The sequence below is a fragment of the Sinohyriopsis cumingii genome, chromosome 5, assembly GCF_028554795.1.
Source record: "Sinohyriopsis cumingii isolate HCF-2022 chromosome 5, ASM2855479v2, whole genome shotgun sequence".
Taxonomy (NCBI): Eukaryota; Metazoa; Mollusca; class Bivalvia; order Unionida; family Unionidae; genus Sinohyriopsis; species Sinohyriopsis cumingii.
Window position 1 is genome coordinate 106,238,862 of NC_142965.1, and position 22,554 is coordinate 106,261,415.

Below are 22,554 nucleotides of genomic sequence, written 5' to 3' on the forward strand. Positions count from 1 at the left end.
AAATCAGATATAATTGAATCAAATATACATAATACTTAAACACATCAATCTTAGTTACTGTGGAATAATGGTTCCCACTTTCCCAAATCATTATAAATGCTTCTTTCCTTTCATATTTTATTGCAGTATATTTTTCCAGATTATAGTCACTGTGATCTTGAAGAAAAAATTTCAAATCATCCAATCTAGGTACTGTATATCCCCTTTCATGTTATATATAGATGTAGTATTTGGCTAAAAGAAAGCAAAAATAACAAGGTTGTTTATACATGTATATTCCATCTCTTCTTGTATCTCCCCATATAACAGTTTTTGTACTTACCTATATTTACTTTATTCTGAATCCAAGGGATCACTTTATTCCACAGCTTGGTTATCACATTGCATTCCAAAAACAAATGCAGTATTGTTTCCAGGGCATTTTTATTAAAAGTACATTTATGGGCAATTTTATGTTTTGCAGAGAAGAATTCATTGGTAAAATTCCATAAGAAAAATGAAATTGAAACCACTGTAGTTTTTAGTTTCGTGTAATTTTTTAAACTTTAGCGTATAAGTCAGGCCATACATCCATATTCAGATTGAAAATTTCAATCCATTTATTTTCACTTGTTGGTTTAATGGTAAATTGTAATAGTCTTTACATCTTTATTGTTATGAAATACAATTTCTAAATGGAAAGGGATAAATGGTCTGACCCATGTCAATTTACCTAATTTTTTACACAAGGACTTTATATACTGAATTATCCCTTGAAAGGCAAGAAAAATTTGTATTGTGACCATATCCAGCTTTAAAGTCATCATAGTTGATCATAGTTCCCTGATCTGTACACTATCATCAATATGGATTAAGTATTGTTCAGACCATTCCCTAGAAAATCCATAAACATATTTTCGTAACATCACATCCTGTTCAGAGTATATTTTTCTCTAGTAACAGCTTCCATGCCTGTAAGATATCACACCAAAAGGCATTTGTTGTCTTTTAGAATAAAGTCATCACATTTCATCTCTTAGTTGTAAGAGGTTTCTAACCTTGTATATTGCATATTCAAATAAAATGAACAATGTTATTTTCAAAGCTAATATAAATTTGTTAATATCTGTCATTCCCAAGCCACTTATAGAAAAAAGTTTGAATCATAACTGTGCTTTTCATTTTGTTCACTTTTCATTTCCATGTAACTGTGAAAAATAATTCATTTGATTCTACGATAAAATTTTGCAGAGGATAGTTAGATAGCTTTTTCGAAGGTTCTCCAAGCCTATATCCTTTCCTCTTTTTCCTCATTATGCAGGTTATACTATTCCTTTACTTCCCTAAAAATATCAAATTAACCAGTAGTAATTTCATTTTCATCTTTAATTAATCTTGTAATTATTTTATTACATAGTTTCTGTTTTCTTGATGGAAAATATATCTGGTTGGTTTTTCACCCTCTTCTATTCAATTTACTCTGCATCTAATAACTTCCTCGAAGCTTTTCTTTTCTCAAACTTTCAAGCTCTTTAATTTTAGACTCCGATGTTTATGAGTCAGAAAATCCTATGGAAGGGGCCCCAAGTGGCTGAGTGGTCTAAAGCGCTCTCCATTACGAATCACGGCCATCTCACCTCTGTCTGCGTGGGTTCGAGTCTTGGATTCGGCCAATGTTGGTATGTGAGAAAGCTTTCTAGTAGCTTCTCGTGGGTCGGTGGTTCTTTCCGGGGTTTTCCTTGGTTCTTCCTCCACCATTCATACTGGTCACCATGTATAGCCTATCTTGTGCTGAAAAATGGCATTAAACCCCACAACAACAACAACAACAAAAGCATAATTTATGGAACCATTCTTTATGGACTGTATATGATGCACAAGTTGTATTTCATGTTTTAATTTACATTTCTTTTTATATAAAGCATATTTAATAGTTTTTCCATGGATTACCATCAGCAATGTATCTAGGAATAACGAATCGGATATAATCAGTTGCAGCATATTTAATTTTATTCTTTTTATGCTTTTTTTATTTCATCAATATAGTTTTTATCAAACAGCAAACTGTTATTAAATTTCCACAATCCTGTACATCTGATGAAATTATTTGAATTCACATTGTGTTACCATGGATTGGTCAGACTTATTACTTGGTTCAGTTGCCACTTTTCCTACATTTGGCATAAGATATTATGACACAAGAAAGAAATCCAATCTTGCTTGTTTTAGAGGACGTTTTCTTCACCATTGAAATCTCTTTAATCCTGAATTTAATGCTCCAAATGGATCCACAAGACCAAAAGTTTATTTTATATTTATTAATGAATTTCTAGTAGTTGGGTTATTTACATTTCTATAATTATATGAATCTAGTTCTGGATCTTGAACAAAGTTAAAGCCCCCACATATAATAACAGACTCATTTTCATAATTAATTCTGGACAATCATTATTTGGCCCATATACATAAATTAAAGTGAAATTCCTTTTAAAAATTAGAATATCTAATGTAGTCAATTGCCATCAGTATCCTTTCCACATTTTTTTATATCATACTCAAAGTTGTTAATGAATAGAATATACACTTCTCAAGAACTGTACCTTTGACGATTTGCAATATATTTAAAACCCAATTGTGTTGTAATATATGAAAGTTTATCCTCTGTAAAATGTGTATCTTGTAAAAAATATATATTACACTGATTTTTCCTAAGAGAATCAAAAACGTCCTTTTATATTTCAAAGTCTTGGAGAACTCAACAGTTGACATATATTATTTTTATGTTTGTGCTATCAATTTTCACAATAAATGTATAAATTCATCATAATAGAAATGCTCCATGTTTTGTGAACAGTAGGGAAAGAATACTTACATCTAGATTACTAAAAACGTCAGTGATTTCATATATGCAGGAAAATGTCCAGCTATAACTCTCTTTGGACCGGTACAGACTACGATCTATAAATACACACACAAACACACACACACACACACTAAAATAACGTAAACCTTGAGGAGTCTAATGATTTGTAATGACCAATTTGGAGGTGAGAATTCCAGAATGTATGATCCACATACCATAAATTTTAGTGTTAGATTCAAAGTATACATATGCTACAAAAACAGTGTGAGTAGGTGTTATGGTTGAATCGTTTATAACCCATTATGCATACCTATACACATACAAAGGTAAATGTAGGGACGATTTTTCACCTTAATCCCAAACCATATATATATATATATACATACATACATTTAGAAGGTGGCCGAATGGTCTTAAGCTCTCTCCATTACGGATCACTGCTGTCTCACCTCTGTCTGCGTGGGTTCGAGTCTCGGGCTCGGTCAATGTCGATATGTGAGAAAACTTGCCAGTAGCTTCTCGTGGGTCAGTGGTTCTTTCCGGGGTTTTCCCAGGTTCTTCCTCCACTATTAATACTGGTCACCATGTATAACCTATCTTGTGCTGAAAAATGACTTAAACCCTATAGCCACAAGAACATACATATACAGTTATAACTGTCAGACTAACCATATTTCAGTAGGTAGAGCAACGTTATGGCAATCAAATAACTGTACTTAGTAATATTACTCAGCCACATGTAAACTACTAATATTTTCTAGCTACAAGTTAAAATCACCAAGATTAGCAAAGCTTTAGTGGACTAATGAAGTGTAATTTTAGAGCAATCGTCCACCTTCCCCCAGCACTCCCCAAGTAGGAACGTGCAGGATAAATAAGATCTTGGAACAAAAACATGAGCAAGCATTTACTTAGCTAAATGAATGAGACAATGAGAATTTTTTTTTTGTAAAATAGGTAAATTATAAACTTGAAATATCGGTACTGGCTTAATAATGTACATCTTGTTTGAATATGTTGCTGCTACATTTATAATTCATTAATTAATTATGTATTTGTTTCATTTTATACCGATAACTTTTGTATTTTGATACTTTAATACATATCATGATATTTATAGTAATAATTATGAAGTGTTGTTTGCATAAGGTGTAGAAAAGCCATATGCAAATGTCAGTACAATCATCACAAAATATGGAAATATATACAAAGATCAAAATTCTTTGAACATGATGAAAGCTGGAGAAGAGAAAAAGTTGTAATGGTACCATTTTAGTCATACATGAGAGGTCAAATCTGACTCTCATCCATGACATTGTGTAGGCATAGACCCGGCAATTAAAATACCAGGCTATATTTGAATGCTTAGAGAACATACCAGTGAAACCCATGTTTAGTTGGGTGACGTCGTCAGTCATTCTTATGGAATATTTCTCTTAAAGTTTTCTTTTGTTCTTTGTGATGGCTGTCTTGGCCTCAGAATTCATGAATTTCACAATTACTGGTCTTGGTAATCATGTGAGTCTAGGAATTCTATGGATGGCGATTATGTCTCTCTGACCCGTGTCCTTACCTTTAGATTCCTTAACTAACTGAACCTTTGTGGTCTTTAAATTTTCACTTTGTCTCTCGGGTGTGTTTAATATTTTCACATTGTTCATTTAGATTTGATTTCCGCATTGCCTCATTTGCCCAATGTGCTGTGGTTTTGAGTTCTTTTAAATTCACATTCTCCACTTTTGAATTGTCTAATATTTCGTTCAATTGTGGGGCCCCGAGTGGCCGAGTGGTCTAAAGCATTCTCCATTACGGATCATTGCCATCTCATACATGCGTGGGTTTGAGTCTCGGATTCAGCCAATATGGGTATGTGAGAAAGCTTGCCAGTAGCTTCTCGTGGGTTGGTGACTCTTTCCGGGGTTTTCTCAGGTTCTTCCTCTACCATTAATACTGGACGCCATGTATAGCCTATCATGTGCTGAAAAATGGCGTTAAACCCAACAACAGCAACAATCAGATGATAGGTATAATAAAATAACTTTTTTTCATAGAATACAAAAATAAGGGCTTCCTTTTACATCACATAGATTTCAGGAATTCTGAGTACATGTATCCTATGTGGCAACATCGTAACACCCAACCAGAATTACTCCATCACATTTGTAACTTACAGAAAAGCACCAACACTTGAGATTTATGCTAGCTGCTAGCTCTGACATCCATCTTGAATCCCCCTTTAATTTTATTACCATAGAGCACTGAAATTTCCTTCATCAGAAAGTTGAAATATATTAATTGTATTCAGCCAATGACTACCTGAAAGGTGCTGTGCCAGCACAGTTACATATGTGTACAAGTCAGCCTAATTTCTCCTTTGAATACGTTCACATTACATTAGGATTATTAGCCTGCTGCCTTGTGAGTCCAGGACTAAGAGATGAAAAGTGACTCATCCTGTCTATTGTTAGATAGACAAAGAGCAGTAAAACCTGTCTACTACTTCCCTTGGTGCCACCAGGTGTCGCCAGTTTTTAGCTTCATTGTTGTGCAGTGCACATGCAGTGCTATAGCCTCAAATAATCCAGCTTTTCACTCCTTACCTTAGAGGCCCATCCATCAAGCATCTTTGGATTTATTTAGTGGATTTATTCATCCCCTCCAAATCTTACATGCTGTTGTACAACATCGTCCAAATATCTGAGTGATTTTGTTACTTATTGGGACTTCATCTGTAAGACCCCATCTCACTATGCTATCGTCAATCTCCACAAAGTCATTCTGTGTTGAGCATGAATCAGACTTTATAATTTTGTTGCCTGATATTTAAGATCATGTTATTTATTTTCACGCTGTTTTGATAGTCTCATAGTTTACTAATTTTAAGTCCATTAGGGTCATAGAATAATGTCATGACTCTTTCACTTATTGGTCCATTTAGACAGTGTCTTTAATGTTGTATTAATTTCACACATTACTATTCACTTGATATTTGTGACCATATTATTTTCTCCACTCTGGTTCTGTTAGTTTAGTGATTAATTAATATTAAGTCCAGAAGAGCCTTAAATAATGTTACGACACCTTTATTATCAGTCCGTTTAGAAAGTGTCTTCTAGCTTTTTAATAATTTCAACACATAATATTTCCGCATTAATTTGTTGTTTGTTTTTATCTTGTGTCATTTGGGCCATATATGTCTTTAAAATGCATGAAATGTAAAAGACTTAAAGCCAGGGAGGACATTCATTTCCCCTTCATTATGTGCACAGAATGCACATGTCAGTCAACTTGTTAAATATGCAGTGTTTGGTCAGAAAATGCGTGGACTGCGGTACTTAAGAAAATGGCAAAGAGGAAAGAGAGATGGTCAAGGTCACAGCAGGATACGTCTGACATCCTTAGTCTCCACTCAAATCAGCCTCCATGGCAAGCCTTGTTGGGGATGCTGGAGTTCACCCACCATGACAAAGTTTGTTGTACGGAACTAACATATACTGCTATGTCAGGGGATGGAGAGGATGAAAGAGGGGACCACCTGGCACTGGATAAGATGCATCACTTGGTACAACAGAAGAAGATGCAATTCCATCAATCTGAGTTCATCATCCCTGTCTTCTAACCTTTTGATCCTATGGATACTTTAGGGGAATATTCCCCCAATTTTAGGCAACCCAGATCAGGCTGACCTTCCCACATGTCAGACCAGGGCCTTCTTGCTGGTTAGTTGAGATGCATGGGATTAATTATAAATCAACTACAGCCAAATAAAAATAATATTGCTGCACTGACACCAGCCGTCCAACTGACATTGGTAGTTGCCCTGACATTACCAGCAATCCAGCTGTACCAGCATGGAGACCTCTTGCCAGGAATGGGTCAAACACACAGTGTTTACAGTGATCTTAGTGATAGATCCATATGTCATGCTGGGCAGCCGGCAACATACCATTATTGCACTGGTGATTTCTATGACCGGCACATGTGCTGGCTGCACTGACATATATGCAGCAAGTCCCAGGGTTGACCTCACACCGCTTACACCAGCCAGCAGTGCTTGAAAGGCTGGCAGTATCGGAAATGCCGGCAATAACAACAGACAAAAATGCTATTAGATAATAGATTATTCACAGCTTATCATCAAGGGATAGCTCATGTCTTAGACAGGTAAGACCAAGCAGTCATCGGTGCCACCCAGCATGTATTTTGCTGAGCTTGGAACTGAGCCTTATGAGTACACGGTGCACACCAAGTGTGAGTCACCAGCAAACCTGTCTTACACTGACCCAACTATGGAGTGGAACAAATTTAGCTTTCAAGCTGTCATTGAGGAAATTAATCTGATGTTGACCACTTCAGAGTGACCCCCACCCCTTTCCATATCACAAGACTGCAAAATCAAGACATTGGTGGATGTTGGGGAGGAGAGAGAGCTTCTTCCCCAATCGACAAACATATTGCAGATTAACAACCGACATTCTATTAGAATTGCCGACTCTGGTAGCTCAAAGGCATTCTTTTTGGAAAGCCAGGTTCCAGCGAACATCACCTCACACTAGTATCCAGTGCATTCCAACGCCTTTATTATGGACCTTCTTGCATTTGACATGTCAGGTCCATTGTGATGCAAAGTAGATAAGAATGTGTTCCATGCCATGTCGAAGTTGATCTGGAACATAGTGGTGATATCTTCTGTATCAGACTTTGTCTCAATGGCAATATTCATCGAACAATCTGATGATCGCCTATTTGTGGGAGGTGATTGCTAGGATCACTCATTTCCTTAATCGAGCAGCTTGCCATACTGTGTCCAATATCTTGATAATTTTGTCTAATCCTTATTTTATCTGTCGTGATGCATGTCTGTTGTCAGAACCACTTAAACCACACCATACACTTGCTTTGCGTATGACCCTGTTTATTAACCGTTGATATCTGGAGGACAATTTGAAGAAATTCAGAGGCAGGCAGCTCAAAAGCTACCCCTCCAATTTGCCACACCCTCCCTTCGTACGGGTGTTTGGACCCTCAGCCTTTGCACTTGGAAAGTGATGCTCAGCAGCCCAGAGATGGATCTCTCCTAGCATGATGACCCAAATATCGGTACCAACCCAGTACCAGAAGGCAACAATCTACTCAACATATGAGGCATTCATACAAAAGCAGAAAGAAACAGACTTTCTATGTCTTCAAGCCTCCCAACCACAAACATTTATATACTTCCCACAGCGATTGCAGTCATTGTTGTTTTTGATTTTCAAAACGAATTGCAATCTCAGGCCCATAATCAAATTTTTGGGTAACTGTTGATGACTGGATGACAAATTGAAGATATTCAGAGGCAGGCAGCTCAATAGAGATACCCCTCCAATTTGCCACTCCCTCCCCACACACGGTTGTTTGGACCCCCGTCCCTAGCTCTTGGAAAGTGATGCACAGTAGCCCAGAGATGGGTCTCTCCAAGCATGATGACTCCAATATCGGTACCAACCCAGTACCAGGAGGCAACAATCTACTCAACCTAGGAGGCATTTGTACAAAGGCAGAAAGAAACAGACTTTCTCTGTCTTCAAGCCTCCCAACCATAAACATTGACATACTATCCGCAGCGCCTGCAGACAATGTGTTTTCTGGTTTTGGCATTCTCTGGCCTATAAACAATTTGAGTCACCTCAATCCATTTATCCTTCCTCCGAAGTTCAAGATGGAGATGGTGAGGTTGACCTGACTATGCATCTGATGGGGCGAGTATGCTGGTTGTCTCCACCTGATCAATGCATACTTTCACGTCCCCATTCACCTCGTTTTACACGTTCAAGTACCATAGCTTCACTTATTGAGACACAGACTTCCAATTTATATTCTTCCCTTTGGTTTCAGCATCAACCCAATGAATTTCACCCAGATGATGGATTGTGGCTGTTCCGAAAGACTATCTTAACAGCAACGGCAGCATACCTGGACAACATCCTTCAGAAACACATGGTAAGTTCTACCCTGCTTCAAGGCAGGAACACTCTTCATTCTCTTCTAACTCATCTAGGTTTTCTAGAGAAAAGTTTGATCTTCAAACGTCTCAGAACTTTGTCCATCTGGTTATGGAGTTTTTCACCATCTGGAATCTGGTGTGTCTGCCTTGTGTCCGTGTCAACAAAATAATAGATCTGGGAGAGACTGTTTCTGACAAAACTCAGATTTCAGCAAGGGATCTCCTGCGTCTCTTTCGTTCATTCAATGCTGTGGCTGATCTGATCCCGCTTGGGTGCCCCTTTTATGCACCCGTTGTCGATTATCTTTCTGACTTATCATCAGCACCTCTTCTGAGATGTCTTCAACCAACGCATCTGGATCACATAAGAGATTTGATCCTTCTTGGTTTCTTGGTGCACCCTAGGTTGGCTGTCCAGAGAATCCTGCTGTAGAAGCCTGAAGCAAAAACAGTTTGCACAGACACCAGTATGTATGGTTGGTGCACCCACCTATTGCCGGACTTTACTGGGAGCCAGCGGAGTGGCATCTACACACATCCTAGAAATGAAGGCTGTCATCGCGGACTTACACTTCTGGCAAGATCAACTCTCAGGCTAAACAGTCCTCATCATGTCCAACAATTTGGTAGTGGTGACTTACCTTCTCAAAAAAGGGGTACCATATCACCCAACATGTGACGTCCCGGTGAGGCAGCTTCTATGCTGGTGCGAAATCTTCATTTCATTTCTTCTGTTCCAGACCCAGAAGCCTCTGCCGTAGATACACTATCAATCAGTTGGGATGGGTTTTGGACCTTTGCCTACCTTCCCACAGTTCTCATGCCACAAGTGACTTGGAAGTTACGGGTTAAGAATACCAAGATGATTCTGATGACCCCTGTCTGGTGGAACAAGTCTTGGGTCACCGATCTACTCGATCCAGTGATTGATCTACACCAAACAATCACCACCAATTAGAATTTCCTCATGCAACCACTGTCGAGGTTGTTCTATCCCTGCACTGACTGTCTTCTTCTACACGCTTGGCTCTTATAAGGTCAGCCTTGCAAGTCAAACAAGTTAAACCTTTGAATGCAGAGAGAATTTCGAGAGCATGAAAGCCCTCCACTCTGAAGGTTTATGAAGGAAAGTGGCATGTGTTTAGTGACTGGTGCCAAACCCATCACATCATCCTTTTGCATGCCTCAGTCCCTCAATTAGCCGACTTTTTTCTCTGGCTCTTTGAAGAGAAACAGTAGGCTCTGATCACTATCAAGGGTTATCTGTCTATGATCTCGGATACGTTCCGTCATCGCGGCAGATGTAACATTTGACATGATAAAGTGATAAAGATTTCTCAGATATGTTAGTGATTGTGATCTCCAGTGACCAAAATCCATAACATTATTTCCAAAATGGAATTTATCATGGGTTTTAACTTGCTCAACTCAAATTTAAACTTCTCGGTAATGCTTGGCTTAAGTTACTATCATGCAAGACATGTTTCCTTATAGATGTAGCTTCCACATGCAGGGTCAATGAACTACATGCCCTTTCTATTGACCCGAACTATCTTCATTGCAGATTGGATGGTTCGGTAGTCGTCCTTACACAACCAGGCTTCATTGCCAAGAATCGATTACAGTCTGTACATAAGCAACAAATCATTCATCCTCTCTCTTTCATAGATACGTCAAGAGTGGCAGCTGGAGAAAGAGCCTGTCTGTGTCCTCAAGCACTACTTGAGACATACAGAAGCAAGTCATGGCTCACATAAACGTCTCTTCATTTCAGTCAAGGCTGTAAAACAAGACATCACCTCTTGCTTGGTGGTTGAAGTCAGTTATATGCATACTATACTCCGAGATTTCTCTAGATCAGTGTTGCCTCATGAGGATTATAGCTCAAGAGATTATATCCATTTCTGCAAGCCGCGCTTTCGAATGCTATGTTTCAATCTGAGATATTATAGAAGCTGTTGCCTGGCATGCAGAGTCAACCTTCTTGACTTTTTCCTCAAAGGTTTAGCTTTGCAGAGATGAATGTTGGATCTGATAGGGCTGGTGGCAGCAGCCCAGGCAACAACCAGACCCAACTAGATCATCAACTTGGCATGTTAGCTTCACTGGAGTCACCACTGAAAAGTTTGGTTAGTGAGAAGATCTCAAATAAATATTCTCATCCATATACAAAAGTCCCAGCTCAAGGGAAATTGTGCTGTGTCACTTGGGTCATTAGAAAATGTGTTATCTTTCATATGGGGAATCCAACCACTTCTCACCAGAATTATCATTATACTCAAAGTAATGGTTGTAAGCTCAGCATCTCTTCATCCTATTACTTATTCTCCTAACGTAATGTGTTTGAGAAACATTTGAAGGACAATGCAAACCTAACATTAATGTGATTAGGTATTCCGAACATGTTTTAAGGAAAAAGCAATTTTTCAAAAGTAAGTTATGTTTCTCTGAGAATACTTACTAAATCACATTACTTAAAAGCCTTCCCAACTGCCCCACTATGTGAGCATCTGCGTTAATGATTCACTCGGCAAAACCTGGCAACAGCTGGTAGTATCAAGGGGAGGTAATTACTACCATTTGTCTATCAACAAATATACAGGATAAGATGCTTTTTTTCTTTTAGTAGGGCGTGATTAGTGAGGTAGCAGGTTAATATTCCTAATGTAATGTGATTGGAGAAACATAATTTACTCAAAATTTGCTTTCTTGTTAAATTCACACACAATAGCAAACGTGCCTTGGAAAATATGTAGATTGTTCCTCAGAATTTGCAGTGAAAAATTTGCAAATGACTTTCAAGTTCTTAAAATGATATAGTTTTGTATTTTGCAATATTCTGGGACAGTGTAACTTGTGTAATGTGATTTTTAGCACAAATGACTAAGAGTAATATCAATATGATATCAGTGAAGAAAGTTTGATGACAGTTAAATATCTTAAGAAATTAGTAGAAACACATTGGGTATGGTTTAGGTTCTTCATGATGTACTTCTAGTTTGATCGATTTTACTTGATTGTGTTTGCTTTAAATACATACATGTCCTTTGATTGACTAAGGAAGGCAGTTCAGAGCTGAGTTGTATAAAGTGCTTACCAGTACAGATCACAGCCATCTCACCTCTGTCTGCGTGGGTTAGACTCTCCAGTTCGACCATAATGGGTATACGAGAATGCCTGCCAATTGCTTTTCTTGGGTCAGTGGTTCTTCGCAGGGTTTTCCCGGGTTCTTCCTACATTATTTCTACATGCTGCCATATATAACATATCTTGCCCTGAAAAATGGCGTTAATTCCTACAACAACAACAGTAACAACATTAAATTCACTTCTTAAGATTCAATATATTATTATTTAAATCCATTGTATGACATTTTGTGTTGAACAAGGAAGAGTGTAAATATAATATATCAGTGAAATTGGTGTCCTCCCCCCTCCTCTGACTGATATGGTTAACCAAAGATTTTTTTCTTCTGGCTATCTCTTGTCCTCACTTATAAGAAGGTTGACGGCTATTGACTCCTTTACTTTTAAATAGTCATGGAAGAGGTTTCCCTACTATTGGTGAATTTCCAAGTGGTGATTTAGCAGGAAATTTGGTTATGGATAGATGAAAAATGGAAATCAAGGGTATCTATTTCCAACTAAAGCATGGGAATAAAATATATTTAATTCCAGTAGGGGCACATAACTCAAGTTTATTAGAATGATTGATCCATTGTAGATACAAACATCAAATTTAGTGGAATGGTCTGTCCACTAAGGACAGAGACATAAAGTTGTAGTTGAATGATTGGTTCCTTAGAAACACAAACAGTAAGTTTCGTGGAATGATTGGTCCATTAGAGACACAGACATCAAGATTCACTAAAGATGCAGACATCAAATTAAGTAAAGTGACTGGTCCACTTAGAATCAAGTTTAGTTCAGTGACAAAAGAATAATGTGGCAGGAATTTGTAAAAATGTAAACCCCCAGGTTAGTTTAAGCCAATACTCTAAACACCTAATAAAAAAAATAATTTTGAAACATAAAAGAAGTCCATTTATGTATTATAAAAGTTTTCAAAGTTTTGGACCAAGCTGGTCAAACTGCCATGTAACATGTTAATTCATCTGATGGAACTCTATGATATTTTTGTGAGAGAGTCAGTCTTTATTAGGCCATTCTTTTCCTCATCTTTTCTTTCCACTTCTATTTCTGTTATACCCACTTACAGTTAATTTCTTCTGCTTCCATCCTGAGACTGTTACTTCCTTCTTCCCACTTCTATTCATTTCTTCCCACTTTTATTTCTTTTTTACCCACGTATAAGTCCTTTTCTCCCACATTTACTTCCTTCTTCAGACTGTTACTTCTTCCCACTTCAATTCCTTTCTTACCACATTCATTCTGGGCCACTCTTGAGCTGGTATCCTGAAATTTTCCTGTAAGAATAAGACAAGGGACATAACCCCATATGCCCCTGCTCTACCTTCAGGTAATCAACCCACTTCTGTCATAGATTTACAGTCAGATAATTGGGCTACGGCCTTACAAAGTCATATGCATAAAAACAAATCTCCTTAGATAACTGAACCAGCTTTGAACCACTGCATAAGATTCGCTATCGTATTTCTATGAAATACGGTATCATTCACCATTTTCTATGACATAATGAATTAACTATTAACTGCTTGCATCGTAAGAATTAATAAAGTTGAATCCAACACAGAGACTATATAATATATTTATAGAAGCCAACAGTTTCATTGGGAGTCAACATGATGGTGTACGTTAATGTGAAAACAAAAAAAATTACATAACAGAACAGCCATTCTTGAAGATATCAAATTATGCAAGCATTACTTTCAGAGTTTGTTATTTGCAGGTAGTGGACGATTGCCTGGCATGGCAGACAGAGTGAATCTAGGATACACTGAGGCTGTGCTGCATGAGAGTATGAGACTGGAACCTGTGTCACCAACAGGGATTCCCCACATTGCCACCTGTGCAACAAAGATTGGTATGTTCACCGATTTCCTACCTTCCGTATCCAAAATATCTGGACATTACAAAGTGATTACTTGATATTACAAAGTGATTACTTGATATTACAAAGTGATTACTTTCTCTTTTTCTGTATGATTTGTTTACTAATGACAATGTTCATTCTTGCTAAATATATTTTCCTGAAAAATTAATATCTTTAATGTCAGTATTTTATATTAATTTACTGGATAAATTATAGTGCAGATTGGAAGTGGTCTCAGTAAACTTGGTTGCATTACATCCTTGCTTTCCAATAAAGTACACTTACATGATAATGTTTCAGTATCTTCTTTCGCAAATAAAATTTTCATGTGTTTGTTGGGTTTTTCACTTGGTTTGTATAAGACAACCGGTATATTGCCATCCCAGTTGGCTGAGTGGTCTAAAGTACTCTCCTTTATTGACCACTGCCTTGTCACCTCTGTCCACGTGGGTTCAAGTATGGGGCTTGAACAATGCAAGCATGTGAGAAAGCCAGTAGCATTCCATGAGTCAGTGGTTCTTACCAGGGTTTTTCTGAGTTCTTCACCAGTTATACTGGCTGCCAAGTATAGCCTATGTTGTGCTGAAAAATTAAACCCTAAGCAACAACAGCAATAAAACTATATCCCTTCTTTTTGTTGTGTACATATACTGCTGTTAGTGATAAGCGTAAACTGTACTGGCCTTAAACAATATAATTTCTTTCATTTTTGCAAACTCTAGATAGTAATAAAATCATCTGATTAAAACCCAGTATGTCTCAGTCATACTGTTTAAAGCCCAACAAGCCTCTGTCATACCATTTAAATACCAACAATTATCAGGGCTCTGAATGGCCAAGTGGTCTAAAGCGCTCTCCATTACGGTTCACTGCCATCTCACCTGTGTCTCCTCCGGTTCGAGTCTTGGATTCAGCCAATGTGGGTAAGTGAGAACGCTTGCCAGTGGTGGTTCTTTCCGGGATTTTCCCGGGTTCTTCCTCCACCATTAATACTGGCCCCCATGTATAGCCTATCGTGTGCTGAAAAATGGTGTTAAACCCCACAACAACAACCAACAAGTCTCAGTGATAGTGATTTGACCAAACAAGTCTCAGTCATACTGATTAAAGCCCAATGAAGTCCAGCAAGTGTCAGTCATACTGATTATAGACAAATGACGCCCAGTAAGTCTCAGTTTTACTGATTAAAGCCCAATGAAGCCCAGCCAGTCTCAGTCATACTGATCCCTCAACTACTGGTCATCTCAGACATATTGATCTAAGCCCAACAAGTATCAGTTATTTAGATTGAAACCCAACAAGTTGACACCTACTGATTAAAGCCCAACAAATCTCAATCATATTGATTAAAACCCAGCGAGTCACACCCACAGCTTAAAGTTCATTTACAACTATGATCCATACTATAATAATGCATGCAAGCTGCTGATTGGAGCAATTTCTGATATTGTGATTGTTTGATGATGTTAAGCTTGGCTTTGATAACAGAATATGTCACTGAATTAGTCTTCATATATAACTATTCATGCTAACTGAAAACAGGAAAATTATCCATATTTTACATTTATGTTATTAAGGTCAGTTTAGAGGTGCTTCAAATTTCATTTGTCTGCCCCACACCCTCCCCCATTAATTTTCTACTCACATGTGTTTATTGATGTACCATAAGATCAGGAGAAGAACGGTTGTCTACAACAGGAGATATGGTCTTTCATCAATGAATGGGCAGTGGAGATCATGCAAAAACTACAATCATATGGATTGTATCGCAAGCTTTCTCATATCCCGGATGCAAATGGCAAGTTGAAAGGGAGCATTAACATGTGTTGCCTCAACCAATATCTTCTGCTAACAAAATTCAAGATGGAGCCTGTGAAATTGATATATCTCTCTGTCAGAAAGGATCATGGGTATGCCATCAGTCATGATCTGACCAATGCATATTTTTACATCCCTACTCATTGACTGCTCTGCTGGCCTAGTGGTTAGAGCATCCGCCTTGGATGCAGGAGGTTGTGGATTTGAACCCGGCTGAGTCATACCAAAGACATATAAAATGGCACTAGGCGGGTAGCTTTAAGAGGTTAGTATTAGGACTGGCTGTCCTGGTGCCAGGATAATGTGACTGGATGGGGTATCACATTACATGTTTGTAGCATTATGCCCCAGTGCTAGACATCACTATGAACTACCAAACCAGACTGAATTTTAAAAAAACTCAAAATCAAACACATGCACACACACCATCATCATAGAAATTTCTCCAGTTTGTTTACCATGACATGGTCTATCGGTTTTTACCCTTTGGCCTAAATATCATTGATATGCACGTTTACCAAAATCAGATATTGCATTATCACCCAATTCCAGTCGACTTCAGCTATGATGATGGTGGCATTATAAGATAATATCAAGAATTATGGTAAGTTCTATTCTTATAAAGGGTGGACATGATCTATAAGTTTTAGATCATCTAGATATTTTTATGAACTTGGAAAAGTTCAATCTTCATCCATCCCAGCCTTTTGACTATCTGGGTTTGGAGTTACTCAGCAGTCTGAGTTAGGTACGGCTCCATTATGTTCATGTAGTCTGATTCATTGAACTCAGTGAGTTAGTTTCCAACAAGACTTAGATTTATGTGAGAGAGTTCTTCCAACTCTTTGATTATTCAATGCATTGCCTTCTTTTTATGCACCTTTTACACGTGGCCATACCATGCCAATTGTGCCCCTTTTCAAATAGCCCATGTCAAAAAGTCTTTATCATGCATGATGTATCATCATTCCTGTGTCATTTTGTGTAACCCATTGTTGGCCTGTGACAGCAATTCCCAAGCAGAAATGACAGTATCTCTTGATGCCACTAAATATGTTTGGGGTGCACACATGTTGCTGAACATTGCTACTGTTACCAGCACATGGGAATCATGGAATTGCCCACTTCACATCAACCTTCTTCAAATGTTGGCATTCATCAATGCCTTTCAGTTCAGGAAGGATTGACTTTCCAGGAAAATGTCCTGATTATGTTGAACAACTTTTTAGTGGTGTCCTACCTCCTCAAACAGGGGCACCAAATACGCTGACACTGCATTCTGATTTGGCAGTCTCTACGCTTGGTGTGACCAACTCATATCAACATACAAATCAGGCACATTTTCCATAGACTCAATGTCCTAGATGACATTCTATCCACAGCTCCATGATATCTTCATCAGCCAATCTTTCATCAAATTTGCCTTTATCTCTCCACATCCAGACCCAGAAATTTGGTCTGTGGGGATACTGTCTGTCAGTTTGGAGGGGTTGTTTACTTTTGACTAATCTCCAATGCCTTGGTAACAACAGTAATCCAGAAGTTGAGGGGTCAGATCTGTAAGATGGTTCTCATAGACTCACACAGTTGGGACAAGTCTTGGTCACCAGTCTACTGAATCTAGTGATTTATCTGCCTAGAAACATTCCAGTCTTCTCAGACGAATGTGGATGTGGGTGTTCCAACCCCGTCTGGACCATCTTCATGACACCTGGATCTTGTATAGCCAACCATGCGAGAAAAGAAGAGAAGCTTTAAAATGAAGTGTTAAAATGAGAGATTGTATTATTATTGAACTGTGTAAAATGAAATCAGACGTAAGAAATATCATATACATTGCTGATAAGTCAAATCCAGGTGCAACAGCATAAACCCAGATAAACCATGGGCATAATGCACATCAGGCAGATCATGGTCTGTGTTCATTGTTCTACCAATTACTTCTAGACAACTGCAGATACCCAGATCTGCTGGTTCATTATGCAGCAACAGCTTTGGATTTGTGCAGTTGCATGTGAATCCAGTTTATCTATGACATCACTGTATATAATGCACAGAGTTTGCTCCCTTGTTATTCACATTCTACTGATTGTTTATTGACATGAAGTGACATAAAGAGCTTGGATGATTAAATGAAGAAATTAAAAAGAAATAAATATGGTTGTTTGACTAAAAGAAATACAATAAACTTATTTAATTTCAGTTGGTTGTATTGAGGAAAATTGCTCATCAAACTAGTATTATGATGTGTATTCATTTGAATACACCAGTCTCTGGTAAATTTATTCAAATTTAAAGAAAATGTGTTTTACGTTTTACGCAATCTTGTTACTTAAATGTAACATTCATATTTTCTCAAATTATGGTCCTTTGGTTTGGTTTTCATTTGCATATTAAAGTGTCTAATGTTGTGGTTTATAAAACTGGGAACAGGAAAACATACGAAAGGCAACGAAAAAAATATTTTTGCGTACATTAGACTCTTATTTAAGTGTGGGATTTTATGCACTGAAATGAATAAATATCTGATTTTGTTTGTCTTTTGCTATTTCAGGAGATTATGAAATTCCTAAAGGGACCATGGTGATTATTAACCACTGGGCTTTGCATCATGACCCAAACAAATGGGATGAGGTGGAGAAATTCAAGCCAGAACGCTATTTAACTGAAGAGAATAAACTTGGACCAAAACCAGAGAGTTGGTTACCTTTCTCTGCTGGTCGAAGAGTTTGTCTTGGGGAAATGGTGGCCAAGCCAGAGCTCCATCTCATTTTTGCAGCGTTAATACAGAGGTTTAAGGTGAAATTTCACGATGGTGTTGTCCCTGATTCGACACCAAAAGGTGGTATGCTTCTGCTATACCCTCCAGATTACAAGTTGATCTTTGAAGAGAGATTGTCAAAATCATAGTGGGTGGACCATGGAGATTGTCAAAGTGATACAGGGTGGACCATGGAGAGTGTCAAAGTGATACAGGGTGGACCGTGGAGATTGTCAAAGTGATACAGGGTGGACCATGGAGAGTGGGAAAACACAGTTCCCTTTAATTATAGTACTCTTCTGTGTAAAATAAGATTTAACAGAAAGCAGTAAATTTAATGCTGAAAACCTCATGCTCAAAATTATAAAAATGGGGAAAGCAAAAATAAAAATAAATTGTTAACACATTTTCAACATTGATCAGCTGAAACATTATTTTAAAAATAACAGTTCCCAGTGAGGCCATTCTGGTCGGTTGCAGAGGGCTGCCATGATTTTTTAGGGTGGCAAAACATATCAAAATGTGAAAATGGGTCATGAAGCTCTTCATTGCAACATTCAAGAAAGTTTGTGAACCACATTTTTAAAATCATTGTACTTTAATTGGATATCAACCGGTTTTAACAATCTGCCTTAAATGTTGTTGTCAGTGAGCCACTGTTGTATTCTGACAACATCATATATCGTTTCAATATCAAGCAAAGTCTGATCTATCCATTGTATGACAGTAAGGAGTGATACATATATGAATTTAGCACCATTTATACTTGCTTAAAAGTCAAAACCAACTGCAGACTGCACAAGGCCCATATCTTATGTTGCATAATGCCTCACAACTCTGGCAATTTGTTAGAAGAAATCAATAGAACTGATACATTATGAGGCAGCAGTATATTAGTGTCTATGTTGATTTTAATTGGACTTATAAGTGAGTATAGATGGTAGTATGTATTTTTCATTTTAAAACTTTTTGTTATTTGATAAGTTTAAATGCACAAATACTAAAAAGTGAAATGTATTTAATTGCAAACTCAGACTATTATTGTACGTATGACGTGTTTTGTTCATCCGTTTTCATTTCCACATCAAAATAAACATGTTTTATCCAATTTTAAATCATTGATAACATCAGTGGCAGCAATCGACCCAAACTATTGCTTTATAATTATAAAAAGAGCTATGATACGATTTTAAATACATTAATTTGCTCCATTTATGTTTGCAAATTTTAATACTGTTAAAGTCTTGGTCTGCTAATTTTGAACATAAAGTCTAGAATGACATATCAGTTGTTCTTGATTGCAAGATCTGGATGACTGCAATTTATATTTGGGGTCTGACAAGTAATCAAATGATAACCAGCCATGCTGTCGGTAAACTAACCAGATAATCAAACTTTTCATTTTGCAAGCAAGAGAAGGATTTTTAATTTAAAGCTGTTAGCTTTAATACTTTCTCTTTCCCATGTTATGTTTTCTTGATAATGATTCTCTTTTCTATTTTTTTTTTCTTGTTGAATGTTTGGACAAATTGTTTGATCAAGTCATTATATAATTTTGTACCCCACTGGTCTATCTCTGTTTGTCTTGCAGTATCCTAAAAGAATTGATTGCTCCGAATAAAGTTTAGCTCCTCATATGTACTAGTCTGCCAACGGTCCTAATGTATCACAATGGCATGTCCAGAATTCCTTTACATAATTCATAACAGTCCCAGAATAATGTTTTAGTTCATTAAGCTCTTTGTAATTTCAGTGACTAATCCTAACAGATGTCTCACCTCCAATTATCTTAACACAACATTAAACATATATGAGGACAAGAACATACGAAATAAATAAGAGTCCAAAATAGGAATTAAATAATTTGTTCAGTTTTCTCCTTTTATACAAGCAAAAAGAGCTAAATACATTTTCTCATATTCAGTTAAAGAACCCAATTGACTGACCCATCCAATTGGAAATAACTTAATTCTTCTAAGAACCCACTTGATCGACCCATCCAGTTGGAAATAACCCTAAATTTGTAAACAGGTTTTATTATTAAAAATGTGGCAACACCTATTTATAGATCCTTTGCAATCTACAGGCATTATTAATATTGTACAGTAGAATATATATCTATGTGCAAAAATTAATTACATTTTGCAGTCATGAACAAAAGTTCAAAAATTATAGACACATGTGACAGAACTACTACCTCGAGAAGAAAATAATGTGATTCTGAAACAAAATAAACAAAGCATCAACAACATATGAATATCAGGATTTTTAAGTCTTCTTTGAGTGGATTCTATCATATCACATGGTAGTAAAGTTCAAATACAGTTAAGGCTTAAGTATTCATTTGCCATGTTCCAATTATGCCTTTTATAGTATATTTGTAATGGAGTAGTTGAAACCTCCGCACATGTCAAGGTCATTGTCACTTGCCAAAGCCAAAGTAAAATGTTTTTTCCACAATAAATGGAGTATTACTTCACAAACTGTCAACAAATATCAAGTAAACCTCCCTTACGAACACAAAGATTCCTATAAACCTCTTGAGATCAAAGATCAACTTTACTGAGGTAATAAGAAGGGAGCATGCTTTTTATGTAATGTCTATGGCCTGTTTGATTTGCATTTCTTTAAGAAATAGACCCCATCCACATGTTTGATTGGACATTTTCGCTAAAAGCTATTGTGCCTCATCCACATTACTAGTGGAAGAGTAATATAGAAAACAGAATAAATATGGCACCCATGTGAAGACTGGACACATGGAAAACTTAATGATCCTAGCAATCTCCAATACAGACAGTGTAATCTTGTTTTAGCATGCTACATTATAGTACAGTTTTGGATGTAACACAATATTAGTGTGACTCTTGAAATTTCATTTTTCTCCTACAGGAAAAAATAAGTATGTTTCTTTTCAAAGTACAATTATTGTTGTATAAAAGGCTCATTATCATTTTGGGGAAGGGATCAAATGTAACAAGATTGTTGCATAGCTCCTTACATTTTACAATAATATCAGTAATATCCTGTGGTTTTGTGCCAGAAAAGTTTTATTTAATAATGTAGCAAGATGCATTGTATTTTTTTAAGGAAAAGATGTCTTCTGATTGCTTCTTTCTTTGTATAAATAAGTTTACTAAGCATTTCTATTTGACGTGTATATTCTTAAATACATCAGTAGTCAATGACTGCACCTTGATCTTAGTTTATTTCTGAAAATTGTTAGCTCGCAGTTAATTCCAGCTTGACATTAGCGTGACACTGCTCTTTACAAAGCAAAATACAAGATAATATTGGACATATTTATGAGTATCTGAACCAATATCTAGGCCTTTTGAGATCTTTGATATAAGTCACTTGTTGAAAGATATCAGCTCACAATTGATAATCTTGTTATTATTGATCCAAAACAATAAAGTCACTACACCTTCTTTGTGTTCGTCTTCAATGCATTCTATACATAGCCAACATGATGTTCATTAAACTGCATACACAACCAAGCACCAAATAATGCAGCACTTTTTGGTAATTAGCACACTCATTTGAAGTTCAAATGATGTAGCCGCAGTTACTGTTCATTAATTATATATTTAAAGCTGTGTTGTAACCATAAATAGTAACTGGTTCATGGTAAAAACCATTATATTAAAGTAACACAGGAAGGCACCACTTCAAGTGTCATAGTAGACTTCGCATACAAATTTTTACGAAAGTGGCGGGCTTGAATCTGGAAATCTCTCAATGAGTCATTCTTATTTCTCTGGATTATTTAATTGTTCAGTACAAGATTTCAGCAGCGAAGAACTTGTTCTCTCATATTCTTGGTGTTGCTTGCGAACCAGCTTCATCAACTGAGAACGGGTGAATCATTTTGTTCAAATTATTTCTGTTAACCTCAATTAACTTTCGTCCCTCGGCAGTAGATACAGTGAAATTCCCATAAACTACTTGTCTCTACTTATGGTACTTCCCCATTGTCTCCAGCAGCAAAAGTGGCTATTTTCATGCAATATGAAGAATTAATAATGTTTTAAAATAAAAAAAGAAAAATGAGGCAAAAATGAATGCATTTTAGTAATATAGTCTGAGCTGTTGGTGAGTTTGTGATAATTGTGTAACTAATGTGCTATGAAT

At 36.9% G+C, this 22,554-nt stretch overlaps 1 protein-coding gene across 5 annotated transcripts in view; it reads left to right on the plus strand.

Annotated features, from left to right (window-relative positions):
- LOC149799934 (steroid 17-alpha-hydroxylase/17,20 lyase-like) overlaps positions 1 to 21,850 on the plus strand; it is a 66,159-nt gene extending 44,309 nt beyond the window's left edge. For all 5 annotated transcript variants that reach the window (XM_089959392.1, XM_089959389.1, XM_089959394.1 and 2 more), the window contains 2 exons: positions 13,698 to 13,832; positions 18,214 to 21,850. In XM_089959392.1, the coding sequence (XP_089815518.1) occupies positions 13,698 to 13,832; positions 18,214 to 18,569 (491 nt within the window). In that variant the 3' untranslated portion in view covers positions 18,570 to 21,850. The remainder of the gene's footprint in view (positions 1 to 13,697; positions 13,833 to 18,213) is intronic.
- Positions 21,851 to 22,554: the final 704 nt, after the last annotated feature.